The sequence below is a fragment of the Lepisma saccharinum genome, chromosome 24 (assembly GCF_977018435.1).
Source record: "Lepisma saccharinum chromosome 24, izLepSacc3.1, whole genome shotgun sequence".
Classification (NCBI taxonomy): Eukaryota; Metazoa; Arthropoda; class Insecta; order Zygentoma; family Lepismatidae; genus Lepisma; species Lepisma saccharinum.
Genome location: NC_139252.1, coordinates 14,049,882 through 14,069,244, shown reverse-complemented (window position 1 = coordinate 14,069,244; position 19,363 = coordinate 14,049,882). Strand labels below are relative to the sequence as shown.

General features: G+C 37.7%; 1 protein-coding gene across 1 annotated transcript in view; it reads left to right on the top strand.

Annotated features, from left to right (window-relative positions):
• Window positions 1-1,291: 1,291 nt before the first annotated feature.
• The window catches only part of LOC145977914 (neuroserpin-like), a 36,202-nt gene continuing 18,130 nt past the window's right edge, over window positions 1,292-19,363 (top strand). The window contains exons 1-4 of the mRNA XM_083110220.1: window positions 1,292-1,670; window positions 3,793-3,978; window positions 10,701-10,914; window positions 15,377-15,585. Of these exons, the coding sequence (XP_082966346.1) occupies window positions 1,425-1,670; window positions 3,793-3,978; window positions 10,701-10,914; window positions 15,377-15,585 (855 nt within the window). The 5' untranslated portion in view covers window positions 1,292-1,424. The remainder of the gene's footprint in view (window positions 1,671-3,792; window positions 3,979-10,700; window positions 10,915-15,376; window positions 15,586-19,363) is intronic.

Here is a 19,363-nt window from a genome sequence, read left to right as displayed (position 1 = left end):
ACAGGCAAGGACTATGCAAGACAGATCTCACTGCAAATGGTAAATTAGGATAGTTAACTGTATATTTTGTTATGTCATTCCTCTCATATGAGATGAATAGTCTTTCGGTTTACTCCAAATCATAGCAATTTCAAATGGCATATGATGTGAACTCACACATCCTCTAAATGTCCCTTCATGCCATGGTACTATATGCACGGGGAACTTTACCTTTTTACTTTTATATGATGTAAAAAAAAATTCCATTCAGTTAGAAGCCTAACCCACGATACACAGCATATGTCGAACCCACACTGTCGGTTGAATACAGGCTCTCTGCTTCCATTCTAATAGGATTTTTCAAATTATAACTGAACATTAATAAACCCACATGGTCTTTGCATCCTGTATTCTACCAAAACGGACCGCATTGCTCTGAATGCACATCCAATAAAACACTAATTGTAAAGTTAATTTAAGTCACAACAGACCGCATGGAATACAAAAATTTAAAAAAATTAAAGTACCTCCAGAAAAATCTACGCCTTGTGGAATTGTCACTATTAAGATATATTGTGAAAAAAAGATTATGTTGACCAGTGATAAAGTTCTAAAGTTTGAAATTATATAATAACTAGGCTTAAAAAGTGTAAAATTGAATGTTCTCTCCTAACTATATCGTTATACTTACAGTTATGATTGATAAAATGGTGACAGGAAAGAAGCTCCTGCTGAAGTAAGGGTAATTTTTATATTATTCTTTCAACAAATTGCCTTCATAATTTCTTTTATATGACTGTTAACTTCTTTGAATTTTTCATTAACTATTTACGCATACATTCTCACCGATTTATCTATGCGTTCAGTAAAATAAGGGAGTTTGAAGAATTAGAGTAATAACAATAACGTTATTTTTAATGTACTAGAATATATTGAACATGTTATACGTGGTCATTTGTATATTTCAAAATATTTATGTTAATAGGAAGTTACGGCTTATCTTTGTAATGCTATCAGTTACCTTAATATCACTTTCCCTCTATCAGATTTCATGCAATTATTTTTTTTAAACCCTTAGTAGCTCCTTGGTTGTAATATGTTGAATAGCAACAAAACATGTTCCCATTTTTCCATTAATCAATAGTTTGAAAAACTTTAACTAATTTTTCAAACACACAATAAATTTCTCGCAAAGACACATTTAATTAAAAGTTACTAACTAATCTGACCGTATCAACTGCCTTTGTTTTTCTTGAAGTTTTTATTGCTCGTAATGTTTGCTTGCCGTCCACTCACACTTCAGTTACTTTAAACTGCAGCTCGCACAATTACAACGAGGAACGGAGTCTAGTAATTGCTTGTAAATGTTTATTCGTAAAGATTTCCTGAGTATATTTCTTTCCAAATATGTTTTCCAAACACCTTTCAGCAAGTAATACAGCACAATGTTGATTCTACTAGCAGTTGTGCACTTCGTTTTGTTTTGTTTCCTTCACAGTGTATTTTTGCCGTCACTTTTGGCAGGAACAAGTTTGTTTCGTCTGACTGAAACATCTTGCCTTCAGTCGGACTATCCTATGAGACTGTATGCACCAAAAGGTGTTATGCAATGGAACTATCCGAAAAGAAAAATAGTGATACAATCAAGAACAAATGTCCACAGCTTAGAATTTGCTCTCAAACTTTACAAGGTAAGAACTGTTTATATAATATTATGTTATGTAGTACATGGAAAGTATTTCAAGATATACAGGGTGATTCATAAATTCTTACTGTGTACACGTGCATATGCACGGCCAGATTTAGGGGTGGGCAACTCGTCCAATTTTTTGCCGGCGCATTTGCTTTCTTGTACACATTTTTGGGGGAAAATCTTTATCACTGAATATTATAATTAATTTAGAGTATTTTAAATATAAAGGTAATATGTAGGTCTACTTTCGACAAATAACATGCCTAATATAATTGGAAATGAATACATTTTAATCTTCCTTGTCAAAACGCAAACATTCATCTCTAGAGATAAGTAAACAATCATTGAAAACTCTTCTAAATCAGAATCTGAGTTCTCATGCAACAAATTGTCCTCTGTACCATCCAGTGCATTACTAATGCCACACATCTTAAATAATATAAACATTGTCTTAGTTTTCACAGCATCCAATGGAGCTTGGACCCATTCACAAACTTCTTCCTGATGGTGTAACCTGAGTATAGGCGTATAAGACGCATCCTGTTCTTCTGACGTATTTTTAAAGGGAAAAAGTGTTTCTTACACGCCGGCAAATGCGGCATCTTAAAATAGCAATAAGAATAGGCCAAAAATAGAAATGTTGATTTTATTGCAATAAAGGCTTTACACGTTCAACGTACAGTCACCTGCAATAAAAATGGGCCACCTAGATCCTGAAATCCTTGCTTCCCTGCAAGGCGTTATGTGTGTTTCCTAATCCTACGGCGGCGGTAAAAGTTAACATTGAAAATTTACTATTAAAATCCACTTATCGTCATAGAGTTAGGCAACACACACAACGTCTTGCAGGGAAGAGAGTATTTCAGGATCTAGATGTCCCATTTTTATTGCCCGTGACTGTATATGCATGTACGTAAATTTGAGTTTTTAATCCCATAATTAAAATTATACTATTGCTATTCTTCAGAATTCTGATTGCTACCCTGAGAATATTGAGTTTACATGGACAACGTAGCTCCAAATCTTTTAGTGGTAGATAGAGGGGTGAAATTTTATTTTTGGCTCAAAGGGGCAATAGCACAAAATCCTGCCTTGCCCAACGATGCTGAGTATGTAGATTTATTTGATTATACTATATACATGTACATAGTATATATGTACTATATACGTACATACTATGTATATATATATAATTTCTTTACATATTTTGTACACTTTTCACTATTTTCCATTGATACACCGGTTCCCTCTGAATTAATTAGTAGCATATAGAGTACTGTATGCGACCACCTTCGCTATATCGTACTGTTTGGAGTCTCCTGGCCCCGTGGGTGCTATGCTCGAGCGTATACAATGAATTATCATTTTAATGTAATAGTCATAGTCAAATACATGTAAAATAGCCGCCTTGCTAGTTTCAGACTAGAATCATCTATATCATTTTCATATATCACTGTGTATCGATAAGAGAAAGTAAACTGCACTTTAAAATGGAGATGATGACTATGTTCACTTAAGTTTCAATTTCAATCTGTTTTTCACTTCGCGATCCATGTATGAGGGACCATTGCCACAGACAAATTGCGGTTATACGTGCACTACTGGGCTTCGAGTGCATACCGCTCGTTTTATCCCAGTTCCGTACGCTATCTAGCGTCGTTCATGATCACTATTTGGGGTTTGAGCAAAATCCTCTCGAAATCCGTGCGGCACTCTAGTTTCATAGAACAATAAATCTCTGAACATGTAAAATCGCATTCAGTAACAGTACCTCATTACTGTGTTTGTTGCTTGCATATGGAATGTGCTTCTTTCTTTTCAAATACTTGTAAGAGGCTATTGATACCTGACAAATCATATATTAAATCTATTCAACCATAACAGCGTGCAATGAGTGCGTGATATTCGTTAATTTTCGTAATATTGTAGGGTCATGTCAGAGAATTACATATGGCTTTCTTCCCAGTTCCAAATTTCATTAACGTTTACTACTAAACACTCACCACTAAAATTAGAAAAATTGCAAAACATTCAGACTGAGACAATGTATTAAGAAATGTCCTTTTATATGTATGCTAAATCCTATAATATATAACTAAATAGAACATTTTCCATTACAGGCAATCAGCCATGGAGTGGAAGACAAAAACATATTTTTCTCGTCCTTCAACGTGAGAATTATGCTGGGATTATTGTATATTGGAGCAAAGGGAAGAACAAGGATAGAGCTATCCAATGGCGCCCTTCTTCCAAACGATAATAATAAGTTATCATATATGCAGGAAAAGTTCTTCAAAGTGATAAACGTAAGTGTTTCTCTGCTATTCATTTACAGCACGTCTTGTATATATATATATATATTTCAATTAAGTTTACTATATATACTACATAGTGTATGGACGATTGACGTGTAACCAGGTTTGTTTTGAGAAATCAAAGCTGTCTGTGAACATCGCAGTGGCTTATTCTGTATGCTATCCAATTGGCAGTGTAAATCATATGTTTGTCACCAAATATGAGTTGTAGAATAATGGAGGCCACATTTGCTAATATTTTGCATACCTCAAGACAATGTGTGTATTTCTTTTTCTCTTACGTATATTTAACATTAACGACCTCCTAAACTTTAAATTTACAATAAACTGTCCCACGTAATCTTTAAAAGCAATTTGCGTTTAAACATCGACAGTTCTATTTATCGGCCATATTGATTCTCAAACTGTGTGTTGGTTGTGTGTATGCTATTATTTTGTGAGCTAAATTGATTATTGAATAGGGCTTTGTATGCATATTGTTGGAGATTTAACTCTAAAAAAACTAACCAAGATATGTATTTTTTATATATATTATTATATTCGCATATAACATAACGTCGTGTTGCTCATTTTGCTATTCATTTGCTTTTGTAGAACTTCAATTGTTTATTTTGAGTACATCTAATGCTTTAAGAAACCTGACCTCCCATTGGTAAGATCATATTGGGTACGGTGCCTAGTTTCCGCCATCTTTGTTCGGTAGTTTGCTTTCCCAGTGTTCGTGCAGAAGTCACTCCGGCAGCAGCCGAAAGTCACCGCGTTGCGGATATTCATCAAAAAACGTAAGCCTGACGTGGTTACGTTTCATTCGTGATATATCAGTGAAGTGCAGTGATATGTAGTTCAGTGTCACAGGAACATTAGAGTGCTGATATCATTCAGTGAAGTACTAGTGGCGTGTTATTGTACCACCGGCTTCCAACTTCATATACACAGTTTACCGAGGCAGGAGTGCAGGACAGTGTAATTACGTGTTGTGTGAACATATATATTATAATACAACGTTATAGTTATTAGGAAGTGCATGTATTTCATTTTTGGTCCTTTACGGTCCAAATACACAAACATTTATGGTCCTCCACAGGCCGCGATCTACTTTATATTGAACATGGTACGTTACCATTCAGTGATTTCAGTGACATTGTGCTATTTTGTGCAAACATTATTTTCAAGTACAGTAATTACAGTATGAGTAATATGACAAACTATGTGCAGTGGCCGCGGTGGCTCAGCCATAGAGCCTCCCCAATGGTGCAGTGGTAGCGTCATTGCCTTGTAATCAAGGGGTCCCGGGTTCGACTGTAGGTCCAGTCCCGATTAGCCTTACTGTGCATAAAGTGGACTTAAAACCTCAACTGAACAACAACAATTAGTATGAACGTAAATTTAGCATTTCTGTCGACCTCCGTGGCGGAGTGGTTAGCAGAGCTCGCTACAACGCCAGGGGTTCCGGGTTCGAGTCCCGGGTAAGGCATGGGTATTTGTGTACCATGCTCAAGGTCCCGAGTTTGATTCCCGGCCGGTTCAAATCTGGGAACTTTTCTAACGTTGGAAGCGGCCCCTGCGCCCACCCAGCGTCGAATGACATGGGTACCTGGGGGAATTTGCTGTTCGTTTGTCGGTGACATTTCACAGTCCGCTCCCTTTCCCCCTCGCGCTGTGCTTGGAACTTTCAGTCGGGGCCCAGTGGATGACGTCATCCACTCATAGTGTGTCATTGAGTTATTTTTAGACTGCAGTTTTCTGTTGTTTTTTTTATGGGACTGGCTCATTCGTTAGTTTTCTTGCGGGGAACTTTTAGCGAGAAGAAACATATCGCAGAGTGGTGCATCAAGCGACCCAGGCGTACAGACGTGACATCACGAAAGAAACCGTGCATCAGCTATTCGAGTACTCGTCAGTGTCAACGACTACCCGCATGTTGCAGCCTAACCAGGACTTCAGATGCGCAGATGGTCCAGTGAATGCCAGATCGTTGAGTACAACAGTGTTTAGTTCAATACTTCCTTATTTTCTTCTTTCATTTCAAAACGCATTGCTTAGTCCCTCCCACCTTGAGGCATGGCAGACTTAGCACATCTTCTAAAGCAACGTGCCGCCTACAGGAGACAAATAACGAGATTGCAGTCGTAAATTATTAGTGTTGATTCGGAGGCTCCGAACGTTCAACAGATCAAGGTTCGGCTGGAGCAACTGAACACATTATGGCCCAAACAAGAAGAAATTTAGGATAGAATTGAATTTGAAGGCACAGACGATGAACACAGGGCGGTTCGAAAGACAATCGAACTCTCATATTTCGATCTCAAATCGCAGATGTTAATTTTAATTGAGGGAAATCATTCAAATGCAGATGGCGCGGAAAATGAACACAGATCTTCGTGCAAGTCTCAAGTCAAGTTGCCATTAATAGAGCTTCCGCATTTCAGTGGAAACTACACGTAATGGGTATCATTCAAGGACACCTTTTCTTCGCTCATTCATGATAACCCGGATATTTCAGACATTCAGAAATTTCAGTATATACGTGTCGCTTTGAAGGTTAGGCATTGCAAATCATTGAAAGCATATCAATTACAGCATCTAACTACGGTGTAGTGTGAACTCCAACATCGTTTTGACAACAAGCGTCTCATAGCTGCTTTATACGTCAATAATATTTTCCACATAAAACAAGTGTTGAAAGAAAATGCAGAAGAATTGCGATCCTTCACAAACACAGCTATTAGCTCCATCTCAGCGTTAAAATTAATAGCAGACCATAGCTCACTATCAGATATAGTGCTAGTTAAACATCTTACATCTCAGCTTTATGCCACTACACGAAAAGCTTTTGAGTTAGAAGTCAATGATTCTGAACTCACCACTCTTGACAGTGCGTTTCAATTTCTAGAGCACAGAACCAAGGCTTTAGAGAAATTCAAACCAATTTTCAATGAGAAATCAACATCCACGTTTTACTAACAACACCAAATAAAAAAGTCACAAACCTGCGCATCCTTCTCATTCAAGATAATATGTTACAACCGTGTCTCCTTCATACCTGTATTGCAAGATACTACTAAGAATAATAAGCATCTGCTGTTTGCGTGCAGTTCTTTCAAAGCAGCTACGATAGATCACAAGTACAAATTTCTTCGAGACAACAAAATCTGTTTCAATTGTTTCGACAGTCAGATCACAAGGGATTTAGGTCAGGATGCAAGGCAGGATTGTGCAAGTACTGCGGCGAGAAACATAATTCCCTTCTTCATGAAGATAAGGACAGCAGAGAACGTCAAGCACAGAAGCAGCCCAGTCATCCCAGAAGTAAATCGGCAGTAGGCGATGATACTCGTTTTCAGGATAATGATGTCCAGACTAAAGCAACATATAGTTCTGTCAAGAACAGAGAATCTTCGCAAGTTCTCCTAGCTACAGCAGTAATAAAAATCAAGAACGCATACGGCGATTGGCTTACATGTTGTGCAATTTTGGATGGATCCTCGCAGAGTAGTATTATGACAGAGAATCTTGCTCAGCAGCTACGCATCAAGAAACAAAAACGCCGAATACCTATCCAGGGGATAAATGAAGCTACAGTGCAAGCCTTTAACATTGAGCAAAATTGTGTCATTACCACATTGGGAAGAAGACGCTCCATGAGGTAAAACATTAACAGTATATCCCTTAGTGTTAGGTTGGATGCGACAATTCCAACCGGGGGGGGGGGGGTATGTTGGAGATTTATTTCTAAAAAAACTAACCACGATATGTCTTTCTTTTATATATTTTCATATTCGCATATAACATAAATTTCTGTTGCTCATTTTGCAATTCATTTGCTTTTGTAGAACTTCAATTGTTTATTTTGTGTATATCTAATGCTTTAAGAAACCTGCACTCCCATTGGTCAGTTCATATTGGGTACGGTGCCTATTTGCCGCCATCTCTGTTCGGTAGTTTGCTTTCCCAGTGTTCGTGCAGAAGTCACTCCGGCAGCAGCCGAAAGTCACCGCGTTGCGGATATTCATCAAAAATCGTAAGCCTAAAGTGGCTACGTTTCATTCGTGAAATATCAGTGAAGTGCAGTGATATGTAGTTCAGTGTCACAGGAACATTAGAGTGCTGATATCATTCAGTGAAGTACTAGTGGCGTGTTATTGTACCACCGGCTTCCAACTTCATATACACAGTTTACCGAGGCAGGAGTGCAGGACAGTGTAATTACGTGTTGTGTGTACATATATATTATAATACAACGTTATAGTTAATAGTAAGTGCCTGTATTTTCTTTACATCTCAAGAAGATCGCGATGAACTCAGCTCTATGGTGATACAAACCATTCCAGAGAGATAATCAGGGTCCTACCGGGCAGCATTGCGTTCATTTTTTGGTCCTTTACGGTCCGAATACGCAAACACATAACACATATGATTTGCCACTGTAATGCGTACAATGATTATTCTAAATTCACTTTATACACAGATAGGATAATAGGGATAGCACCAACAGTTCTAATTAGCATCCGAACCACAATGTTCCTCCAACCGTTACCCCAAGACGTTAACTACACTACTACGCTATTGAGGAGGCCTGGACACTAGATATGCGTATCTTATTCTTTCGTTACTTTATTTTGTGCATTTTAATTCTGAGGAAGATCTAATATTCTTCAGAAAGATAAGAGGTATGATATTTTAATTGGTTACATGGATCTCAGCGACCTCGAAGAGGTAGGAAGCTAATTTGTTCATGCCCAATACTGCCTTTATAAATGTAATAAATTCATGCTTCAAGTTGATAGCCATATTTGTGCATTATATTGAACTCAAACCAGAAGCGTCATGTTGCTTCATTGCTTAGAATTCTCAGATACATAGATACTTTTGGATCATATTGGCCTTTGTTCACTGGTTCCCTTTGATGTGAAACGTTTGTCTATATTAACTTTTTCAGAAATAAAATTAAATATTAATTATAAATTTATAACATTTTCATTGGTTCCGTCAAATTCAGCGACCTCGAAAATGTAGGAAACGACATCTTCCATGCCCAAACATATTCAAAATATGTACTCCATATTTGGAAATAGTTTTCCAAATTTTAATTTTAAAGGTTACATCTTGTGATTCCAATCTCATATTCTTTCTATTGGAATGGTAGATGCAAATGGCACATTGAACTAATTTCCGTTGTATCATCTGCTAATGTAGGCAGAGTTAAGTTCAAATTTTAATGGGCGTAGAAGGCAATTATACCTAATGATGCTCTAGACACATTTCCTTTAGATTATTCATAAGATATATGGTTGTAAAAGAGATTCAAGACAGAACATTTATTCATGCTCTTCTCAGCTTCAAGGTACACACTAGTTTGAAAAAGAATGGAAATAATTTTCATTAGTTTATCAATTCATCTATGGGGAAGAAATAATAGAAAGCCAAAATCAATTAATTCATGCGTGATATGTTTGTAACTAATTAAAGATGTGTTCTCAATGGGTCCGTCCATTTGTCTGAATTGGTCAACAATCAAACACAGTCAATACGTATCAGTGACTCACACAGTGCTAGAGTTACAAATATAACATTCAATGAGTTAAAATGCATGTATCATATTAGTTCATATTTTATGATTGTAATCCAAATAGATAAAGGTATCAATCGGTGCAGTAGACAATCAATTCAACTTTAACTTTAAAAAACTCACAGATACAACTAAATGTCAGAAATTGGATGAATGGAAGTAGAAGAAAAGACTGAACATTAACAATCTATTTTAAAAATTAAATTTTATGTTTAGAGGAAATTATTTATTCAATGATTTTAGTGTCTGCGAGAAATCGTGGCATAATTCAAACTTAACATGTGTGCTGACTGACAGCTGTACATTATTGGCATTAGAAACTTACAATATTGTAACATTGAAGTAAATCATTTTCCCTACTTCAAGAAATTTGTATTGAGCACAAGAGAAATTTCCACATTAGCATTTCAAGAAAAGTCTGGAATCTATTTCCTTGCTGATCATGTATTTAATTTAAGTAACATTTTGTTCGGAGTTCTAGACCTTGTCTGTACATGCGTATCTGTTGTGAGAATTTTCGCCTAATCACCATTCATCCTCAACGGCGCCTATAAAGGTAGAAAATGGGTATGAAGAGAAAAATTCAAAAACAAGTTTAAGTAGTACCAAAGAGATATAAACATATATATTTTCATTTTTTACATCACGTAGTTTATACAACAACACACATTATGACTCGAGCATATTGAATGGATTTTCCATGGCACAAGTGTCAAGGTTATATGGGCTATGACGTCATTCTTAGGCTTATAAACAAGAGAAGGTGCTGAAAGAATCAAATGAGATCTGAGTGGAACTCGGACAAAAGTGACGAGTCACATGGGAGTTATTGGATGTAACATGGGCAGCTGTAAACTGCTGTCAGTTTAGTTAAAAAATTTACTCGGATGTAATTTTGATATGATGCATAGATATGATATACAAGTATGTTAAGAAAACTTGTCAGAGCAAACCAACTCGCTTGAACTGAAGAAATGTATTGTTGTTGTTCTTGGCAGAATTGTAAACATTATAATAATTGTTCAGTATGATTTACTTGAACCTCATCGGCTTAGAAATGCTCCTAATGTTTGCTTGAGAAGGTAGTCAGTCCTATGTGTGTTGTAATAATGTATAACCCTTATTCTACTTCCTTTCATATTAGGAGAAGAACGTGGGACATATACTTACAGTCGCAAACAGACTGTACTTCAGACCTGAGACACAGATTGGAAGGCAATTCCAGTCTCTCGTTGAGTCAAAGTTTCAAACGAGCGTAGAGAGAATTAACTTTGGTGAGACGGACTTAGTAGTCAAAGACGCCAACGTTTGGGTGTCAAATACTACAATGGGAAAAATAACAAGTATCTTGTCACAAGGTAAGTTTGCTCGTATAGAATGTAGAAAGTAAAATTCAATTTACCTTATATCAAATACGGCTATACGGCGATTTTCACGGTCGAGTTGGCCGTGGAGCGACGGCTAGCCTGTGGGGCAGTGAAAGCGCGTCTGCCGGCAAACTGGATGCAACATCTGCGTAACTGGAACCACTAGCTACGTAATGAAATAAGCTCGTACAATTACATTGACAGTTACAAATAAAATGAGCACGCACCATGTTACAAGAGGTGCATGAAATGTTGTCCTCCTGCTTTCACACATGTACGGCATTTTTAAAGCGTATGGGATCTTAATAGGGGGTGATGTAAGCTCAAAAGCACTCACCTTTTCTGTAATCTGCGGAGGTACCTAGATAAAACTTAATCTATAGAACTTTCAAGTGAAGGGCAACTCACACATTATAGGTTAAATGACCTTAAGACTGCATCGGCAAGGTTAGCGTTTGAGAGAAAAGGATATTACCTGTCTCGTGTTCGAAGTGAGGATCAATAACAGTTCCAAAGTTAACTCTCACACACACACTCCCATCTGCATCTTAAACTGTCTCTTAACTTCCCTGTACTTCTCCCCCATCCCCGAACAACTTTTCAGACCAACGTTCACTTTCCAAGCTAAAAACCGACTGTCTAGTCCAAGACCGAACTTGCATTCTCCAAAACCAGACTCTCCCTTCCTTCCTTCTCCTCACTCCACTTTACTTCTCCTGTAGCTGGGAATGCATTTTGCTGAAGTATACGCATTCCAACCTATTTCCTGCCTTGCAACTCATGAAGTGAGAGGTACACTACGAAAGACACTATGAGTTCCTCTTCCGAAATTGCTTCAGTTTCTTTTCTGATGTTTTCTTTCAATTCTTCTAATGTATGGCTTCAGGTTTAAAATGTTTGGTAGCTCGCCACGCAGACGACATGCAGATGTTGTTTCGTCTGCAAGGCGCTGGAAGGATTTTTGAAAAATGTGTTCCAATCGTGCTCCATCGTCGTCTACGTTCTCCTCAGAAAGCACACGCCGTTTCACGCTTCGCTTCTTATCAAGAACAGACCCTGTTTCCCTAAATTTGCTTCTAAGTCCTCGAACATTGTCTCTGCTGGAAAACGCATTCTAAACTATCTACAATAATTCGTAACGATGTAAGAGTCGTACATAAAAAGTCGTTCTTTTAAATTGTACGTGACATTATTAGACTGCAGAAAAGCACCAGTAATACGTAAACTAAAAGAAACTACTCTAGGACACTTGCTAACAACTTAACACTTCACAAACACTTGCAGTCTGGAAACTAGCTATGTGGATACTGAAGCACTGGCGCATCCAGTGCCAAGGTCAGCGTACAGCAGACGTCAGGAGACGCGTTATCCGTCGCCCCACGCCCAACTCGACCGTGGAAAGCACTGTATTTTGAGTGATAGCTTCGTCGTGTGTGAGAGAAAGTATTATATGTGTCTTTCACCCCCCTACCCTCTCCCTTATATAAATTCTGGACTCAAGAGAAGGCTTTATAACTCGCATTATCTCCTTGGGCGTGTACGTACATGTGAATGTGATCTTCGTTGGAGCCTTCAATAGGAATTTAGTTATGCGAATTCCTAGCTCGTTCAGTAAACCTTTTGTTTTCTGTAGTATATCACTTAATATAAGAAAATTACGCCTTAATATGGTGGGAAAATAGAAAAACTAATTTTTGTTTTGTTACATTCTTCGGTACTCCTGAGATAAATCACCAAATATGGGAGTTGGGCACATACTGTATATAAATTTAGAAATATATCCGCCACTTTTGAAATTTCGAATAATTAAATTTAGGCGATACCGATGAGCCATAAGATGATACTGCTTAGGCTTCTCTACTTTAAGTGGGAAGAAGATTCGATTTTATAGGGTGACAAACTTTTGGCCATGCATTTAAAGAACATGTCAAACTTTCGACATTGAATTTACGGCAGATTTAGTTCAGACACTTTTTCGCACTTTTGCGGCGTGGCATCAGTCCAGCAAATGTTCATGGAATAGATAATATTGAACAAGATAATTAATATATATTTTACAAAATATACAGATCACAATAGAGTATAACAATTTACAAATTTGCATATTTCTTACTCTCAACCCACATGTATTTGTCCACTGCTGGTGTAGAACCAAGCATCAATCAACTACTGGAAGATATTACGTCACTTCCGCCCGCCAAAGTTTATACTTGCAAGATCTTGCAGTCGACTTAAAGTTTTGTATAGTTTGCCGAACTCGGAATGAGTTGAAATTTTGCGGTCTTGGTTGTAAATGAAAAATACAGGAAAAAATAAAATGTCGATAGCAGTAGGGTAAAACAAACTTGAATATTTGAGATCCTTGGAAACATGGGAGAGTTAGTCGCCCTAGTCCAGTCCTAATTAGCCTATAAGTGCATAAAGTGGACTTAAAACCCAACCTAAACATACGAAAAAGTATTAACCCCGTTATACGAAATGACCACATCTATGACTCCTGACAGAGGGTCACTGTATGTTTCTCGAGAGGTGGCACTCTATGTTCACATCTATGCAACTGTCATCCGACTGAGCTTTTCAATTGTGACCAATGGTCTTCTGGTCCAATATGCTGGACTGTGTATATATTGTAGGGTGCATAATTTGAATTTGGAGGTACTCAGAATGGAAATCTTGAAACGCCATCCAAGTCGCTTGTTCGTGAAAGACTTTGGAACTGAGCTGGTCAACGATCTCTTGCAGACAAGACTTCAGAACTGTAGTCTAGAGTTCGCCTTTCACTTAGATCATTGAGGGTGAATATGTAGAAACTACATGCTGCAGCGACTGGTACACATATTCAAGAGCAGGGCCGGATTAAGGTGGGTGCTATTGATGCTGCAGCATCCTGAAATATACCCAGATGAAAACAGACGAGAATTTTCCGAAAGCTGAACAGTTTTCTTTTGCTATATTAACCTGCAAATAAATCTTAGAATGAAATTTGGAGCCCCAATTTCGGACGCCTAGACAAAGCGTTACTCATTATACAGTTACTATTATTCTTGCATTGTGACATAAGTATATCGTCGTTGTGTTTATTGTTCACCAAACATTTCAAGCATCAGGCCCAATTTCGTCTTAATCCTGCCCTGTTCAAGTACTTCCACAAACTTAATTTATTTTATTCTGCATGGCTATATTTTTTAATGTTTTTATATTTATACTTTATGTTATTTTAATTCTTTCGATTCATTTTTATTTATTAAGATTACTATATTTATTTTGTAGGCACATTTGCACAGTGATTCGGATCCCAATTTAAACTGTAGGTCCAGTCCCGATTAGCCTATATATGCATAAAGTGGCTTAAAACACCAATTTAAGTTTCTAAATTATTATTTATTATTTTATATTGGTGACAAGTTCTCAAAATACCAAAGAACTTAAGTTATGTAAGAGATTATTGATTACGGAATTTTAATAATTCACTTGAACTTACATGAATTCAAATAAAAACAAATGCAACATTGTCTTCCTCACCTGAAGATTCTTGAAGAAATCGTTCTCTTTCACTTATATCTAATCCATGTGACATGTTGAATAAAAGGAAATCACTCACAAATCGTACGATAACGTACGATAAAACAAAAATAAAATACTACACGAGAAGGCGCGTGTTGTAAAAAGTACAACATTCACTACGCTCATTGTTCGAAACCTTAATTGCCACTGACAAACTGTTAGCCTTAGGGGAGTTACTTGAACTTGTGGAAGTGGTGGAGGAGAGTCAAAGCAAAGAATAGAAGCGGGTGACACGTTGCAACGATTACAAATGCCTGTCTTATAAAGAAGAGAACAACGCTGTTGTAAAATTGACCATGCGCGCTTCCCGGAAGTTTTAAACAGAAACGATGCACAAATGTCCATGTCTTGTGTTGACCGGAACACAGGAGACTAGAAATTTAGAATATTTAGAAATGTCAAAATGAATGTGTAATTATGATAATGTGAAAGTGGAATAATGAGTTGGGTTTATGATTAAAAGTGTGTAATAAAATACCTCGATCAGGACGTTCTTTAGATTAACGCAGAACTCATATAAACAACAGTAAACGCGTGATTTAAAATGTAGGGTCCGGGTGGAACCCAGGTTATAGTAGGGCACATTACTTACGGGCAGAGTGATAAGGTTAATTGTTCCCCCCCTTTCTTCCGTAAATGAAACCTTAAACAACTGGTTTTATCGAGTTATTCAACTACTCCCTTGTAACTTAATGGAAAAATGAAGCTTTCATTTCAATAGCAAAAATATTTGTTTGTCATTTTTCAAAATGTTTAGGTCATTTTTAAGAAGTTTAAGATTATCAATTAATCGTAATCGATAGAACTAACAAAGGGTCAAGATGCGTATTAAATTAAACACAATGAACTCATTGTTTAACTTATAATCTATATTTTCTACTATTCTCAGAGGACGTGGATGCGGACAGCTTACTTTTGCTTCTCGGAGCGGTGTATTTCTCAGGGAACTGGTCAAATAAATTTGACGAGACGAAAACCAGGCCAGCGCCATTTTATGTTGACGAATCGAAAACAGTCCAAATTGACATGATGTCACTGAAGAATAAATTTAAGTACGCTCAGAACGAAGCTGCGAAGATGTTGGAATTGCAATACAAAGTACGTATTTATCATACACCCTCATATGGGGCAGCATAGGCTTGAAATTTGATCAGGAACACGAGCCGTAGCTCTTGTCTGGTCTTACGGCGGACGGTCTACATGCAGGCGGAGCGGGAAATACGCCGCAGAGTAACCAGACAACAGGGATGGAGCCGACAGTTACGACGTCACGGGACGAGGTGCAGGGCGCACCTCGTTCTACAGGCTGCTGCGTTTCTTGTCACGCTAGATTGGTCGCTTACCTGATCCCCACTTCCCTTGCCAGCATGTAGAGACCTCGCCGTAAGACCTGAACAAAAGAAATAATAGCGTGCGTACCCTCCTAAAGAGATATCTTTGTTTGTTTGTTTGAATTTCACTTCAAGTTACGAGGTACAGATAAACTGACCAGAACTGAACTTAAGTTTAAAATGTGTATCTCTATCGATTGTATTGTTTAAGGGGTGTGTATCACTTTGAATTATTTTAAGGGATGAAGTGAGAAAAACAAATAATATTTAAGCTTAGAATACCAAACCTTGTGTGAGAAACATATACACTCGTCAATTTTAATACTCAATTTTAGAATTTTTAAAAATGTACTTAATTATTATAACCCGTGGCTCGACAGCCCTTGAAGGACCTAGGCCTATCTCCCGACTGCCAGTCTCTCTCCCACAATCCTACCTAGAGGTGTGGAGATCTTCAACCGGTAATGGGTGACATGGAGTCATTACGTCGAACCCCCAGCCGTTATTGGAGATTTCCGAGACCGGATTACGCTACACACTCGTAGCTCCCCAATTTTCTAACAATGGTGAGTTGCAACCGGTCCCATACATAGGCCGAGAACCCAGAGACTGAACCCAGGCGGTCTCGAACCCATGCCGTCCCGCAGTCGGTATCCAAACACAGCGCCTTAGGCCGCACGGCCACTGAGGAGGACATTTAATTATTAACTTTTTAGAATTTTTGTGTTTGGTGCTTTTAGTTTATATTCTTATATATATAAGTATGTTTTAATGTTTTCCTAGATCCATTATTTGTAAATATACATATGCATACTTTTGCATATCTTGGGGAAAATAGATGAATAGGGTTTTTAATTTATTTATAGAAAATAATCAATAAACATTTTATTTGTTTGATAGTTAGTTAATTGTTATAAGACGTATCTTGTGATACTAATCCACAACGAAATTTACAAATAGATATCAGGTAGGTGCAAACTTGAAAATTGCGGTTTAAACATTTAGAATTTAGAGAACGGTATGCTGCTAGGTGGAGAAGGAAGCTTCGTGGGGCTAGGAAGGTATATTCAGTATGATTATGAGTAGGATTTGCCGAGTTATTTTCTAATCATATCATTTTGTCGTTCTTCAGCTTTATCTGTTCCGGAGGCAACCCCGGGTGGAGACAAGTAGTGGTTACGATCCAAGTTTAAACTGTAGGTCCTGTCCCGATTAGCTTATCTGTGCAAAAAGTGGACTTAAAAAACAAACATAGTCCGACTGTTAAGGACTTCGTTTTAGAAGCTATAGCGCTTGTCCAGTATTGTGGCGGGCGCTCTACATGCTGGCAAGCGAAGCGACCAATCTAGCGCGAAAACGAACGCAGCAGCCTTTAGAAGGTGGTGATCGTAGTACTTCCTCCGGCCATGTTGAATCTCTCAGCGCCACCGCCGTTGCCTGGTTGGTGTGCGGCCCATTCCCGCTCCCCACTTCCCTTGCCAGCATGTAGAGGGCTCGCCGTAAGAGTAGAGAAGCGGTATAGGAAGATACTAGGGCGGAGGATGTATGAGCTAACGCGGTTCACTCTGGACAACTATTGTTGTTTCGTAAAATTTTCGATGGTTTTGTATTTTAGGGCTATATATAATAGATGGACCAAACGCAGTTAGATGTTTCTCTCTCATTTCACGGCTATAAGCGAATAATACACAGAAACTGTTTGGCACAAATGACGTACTGCAGCACATACGTTTCATAAAGTTCAGTGTCTTTCTCAAATAGCTTTTTCTTGAAAAATACATTTGGTGAGATTCAGTTAATACTTAAATATTACCTAATTCATATTTATTACCCAATAAAGTTCGAAACCAGAAGAATAGGATTTCTTTAATTATTGAAATGGGTTTTGAGGAAGATGCATTTACCTCTTGAAGTCCCATCTTTCGTGCATCTTCACTAATAAATCCAGTGTCATTCGTTTACGCTACAATTCTAATAACAAATGCACCGGTGGTTGACAGTGTCCAGTGCTAGACTCACTATCTTGCCACGATTGTCCTGGCTTCGAGTCCTGGCGTGGTTATTGTCCTTTGTGACTGTCTAACGTCTGTTAATAAATTATTTACATTCTGAATTAGAAGCTTGTTTTTATATTGTGCATAATATCGATTCCCACATATTCAAGCTAAATGAATAAGAAAAATATATATGAGGAATGTTGCCTTAACGACAGTAAACACGCTGACATGGAAAATACGCCACTGACTGTGTTCCATACTCATGTTAGTAGAGAAATCAACATGATGCATATGAATGCAAATACTATATGTTTTACACTTTTTTGTAGCTAATCAGTGGTGATTTATTAATTCTAGTTTTTTTTTTTTACTTTTAACCACTGTTATTTAAAAGAGATTTACCAACATTTCGGAGGCTACATCTGCCTCCGTCTTCAGGGTAGCGTGTCTAAATGGTTGCCTTGGAGGATTATTCTAGGTGGCCTAGGCTCCACCTCGTCCGTCGGTCACAAGGACCTCTAGTATATATATATATATATATATATATATATATATATATATATATATATATATATATATATATATATATATATATAAAAAGTTGCCAGGTAGGATAATCAGTGGCCAGGCTCCACTTCAACATGCAATCCGGGGAAGTCCAGTCCCCGGTGATCAAGGTGGAAACCTAACGGTGCCACACGAAGCCTTGATCGTGACCTCGAAGTGGTCATTTTAAGAAGTGGAGCCTGGCCACTGATTATCCTACCTGGCAACTTTTTTTTCTACTAGATTTCCTTGTGACCGACGGACGCGGTGGAGCCTAGGCCATCTAGAATAATCCTCCAAGGCAACCATTTAGACACGCTACCCTGAAGACGGAGGCAGATGCAGCCTCCGAAACGTTGGTAAATCTCTTTTAAATAACAGTGGTTAAAAGTCCAAAAAACTAGAATGAATATATGTTTTACACCATCTTCATTTTCATAGGATCCGGAATGCAATAGACCTCGTAGCTACTACAAATGAACTCGTTAGAATGGATCTTCTATGTCCACTGTAGTAGGTACAGCATGAAGTTTTCGCTACTGAGGTACGATCCCTGTCCACATCATAACCAAGTATGTTTTACGCCTGGGAAATTAGCAAGAGGATGAGAACATGAAAGTCACATTTTGCACCAGAGTTGACGCGAAATTCGCAGGAAAGTGAATGTAGAGCAACATTCATAAATCATAGAATGAAGTTGCTTTCTCTGAACAGTGTTTTATAGTTAATTTTCACTAAAAGACTTACGTGTATTTCGTGGTTATGTTTTTCAATTCACATTCCTCTCTTGGTAATGGGTTTAAGTCTTTCTCCTCCTCGTTTCAAAGAACTAATATACAAAGATTGAAGCAAATGCCTATTGTTATTTTGAATTTTTAATCCCTTAGCTATAAAACGAATGCTTCTGGTATTTTGCAATTGATAGTAGCTACGCTGTAGTTATTTTATTTCGGGCCTTGGGTGAATGTTTTGACTTACAATTAAGGTTTGATAGAGTGATTG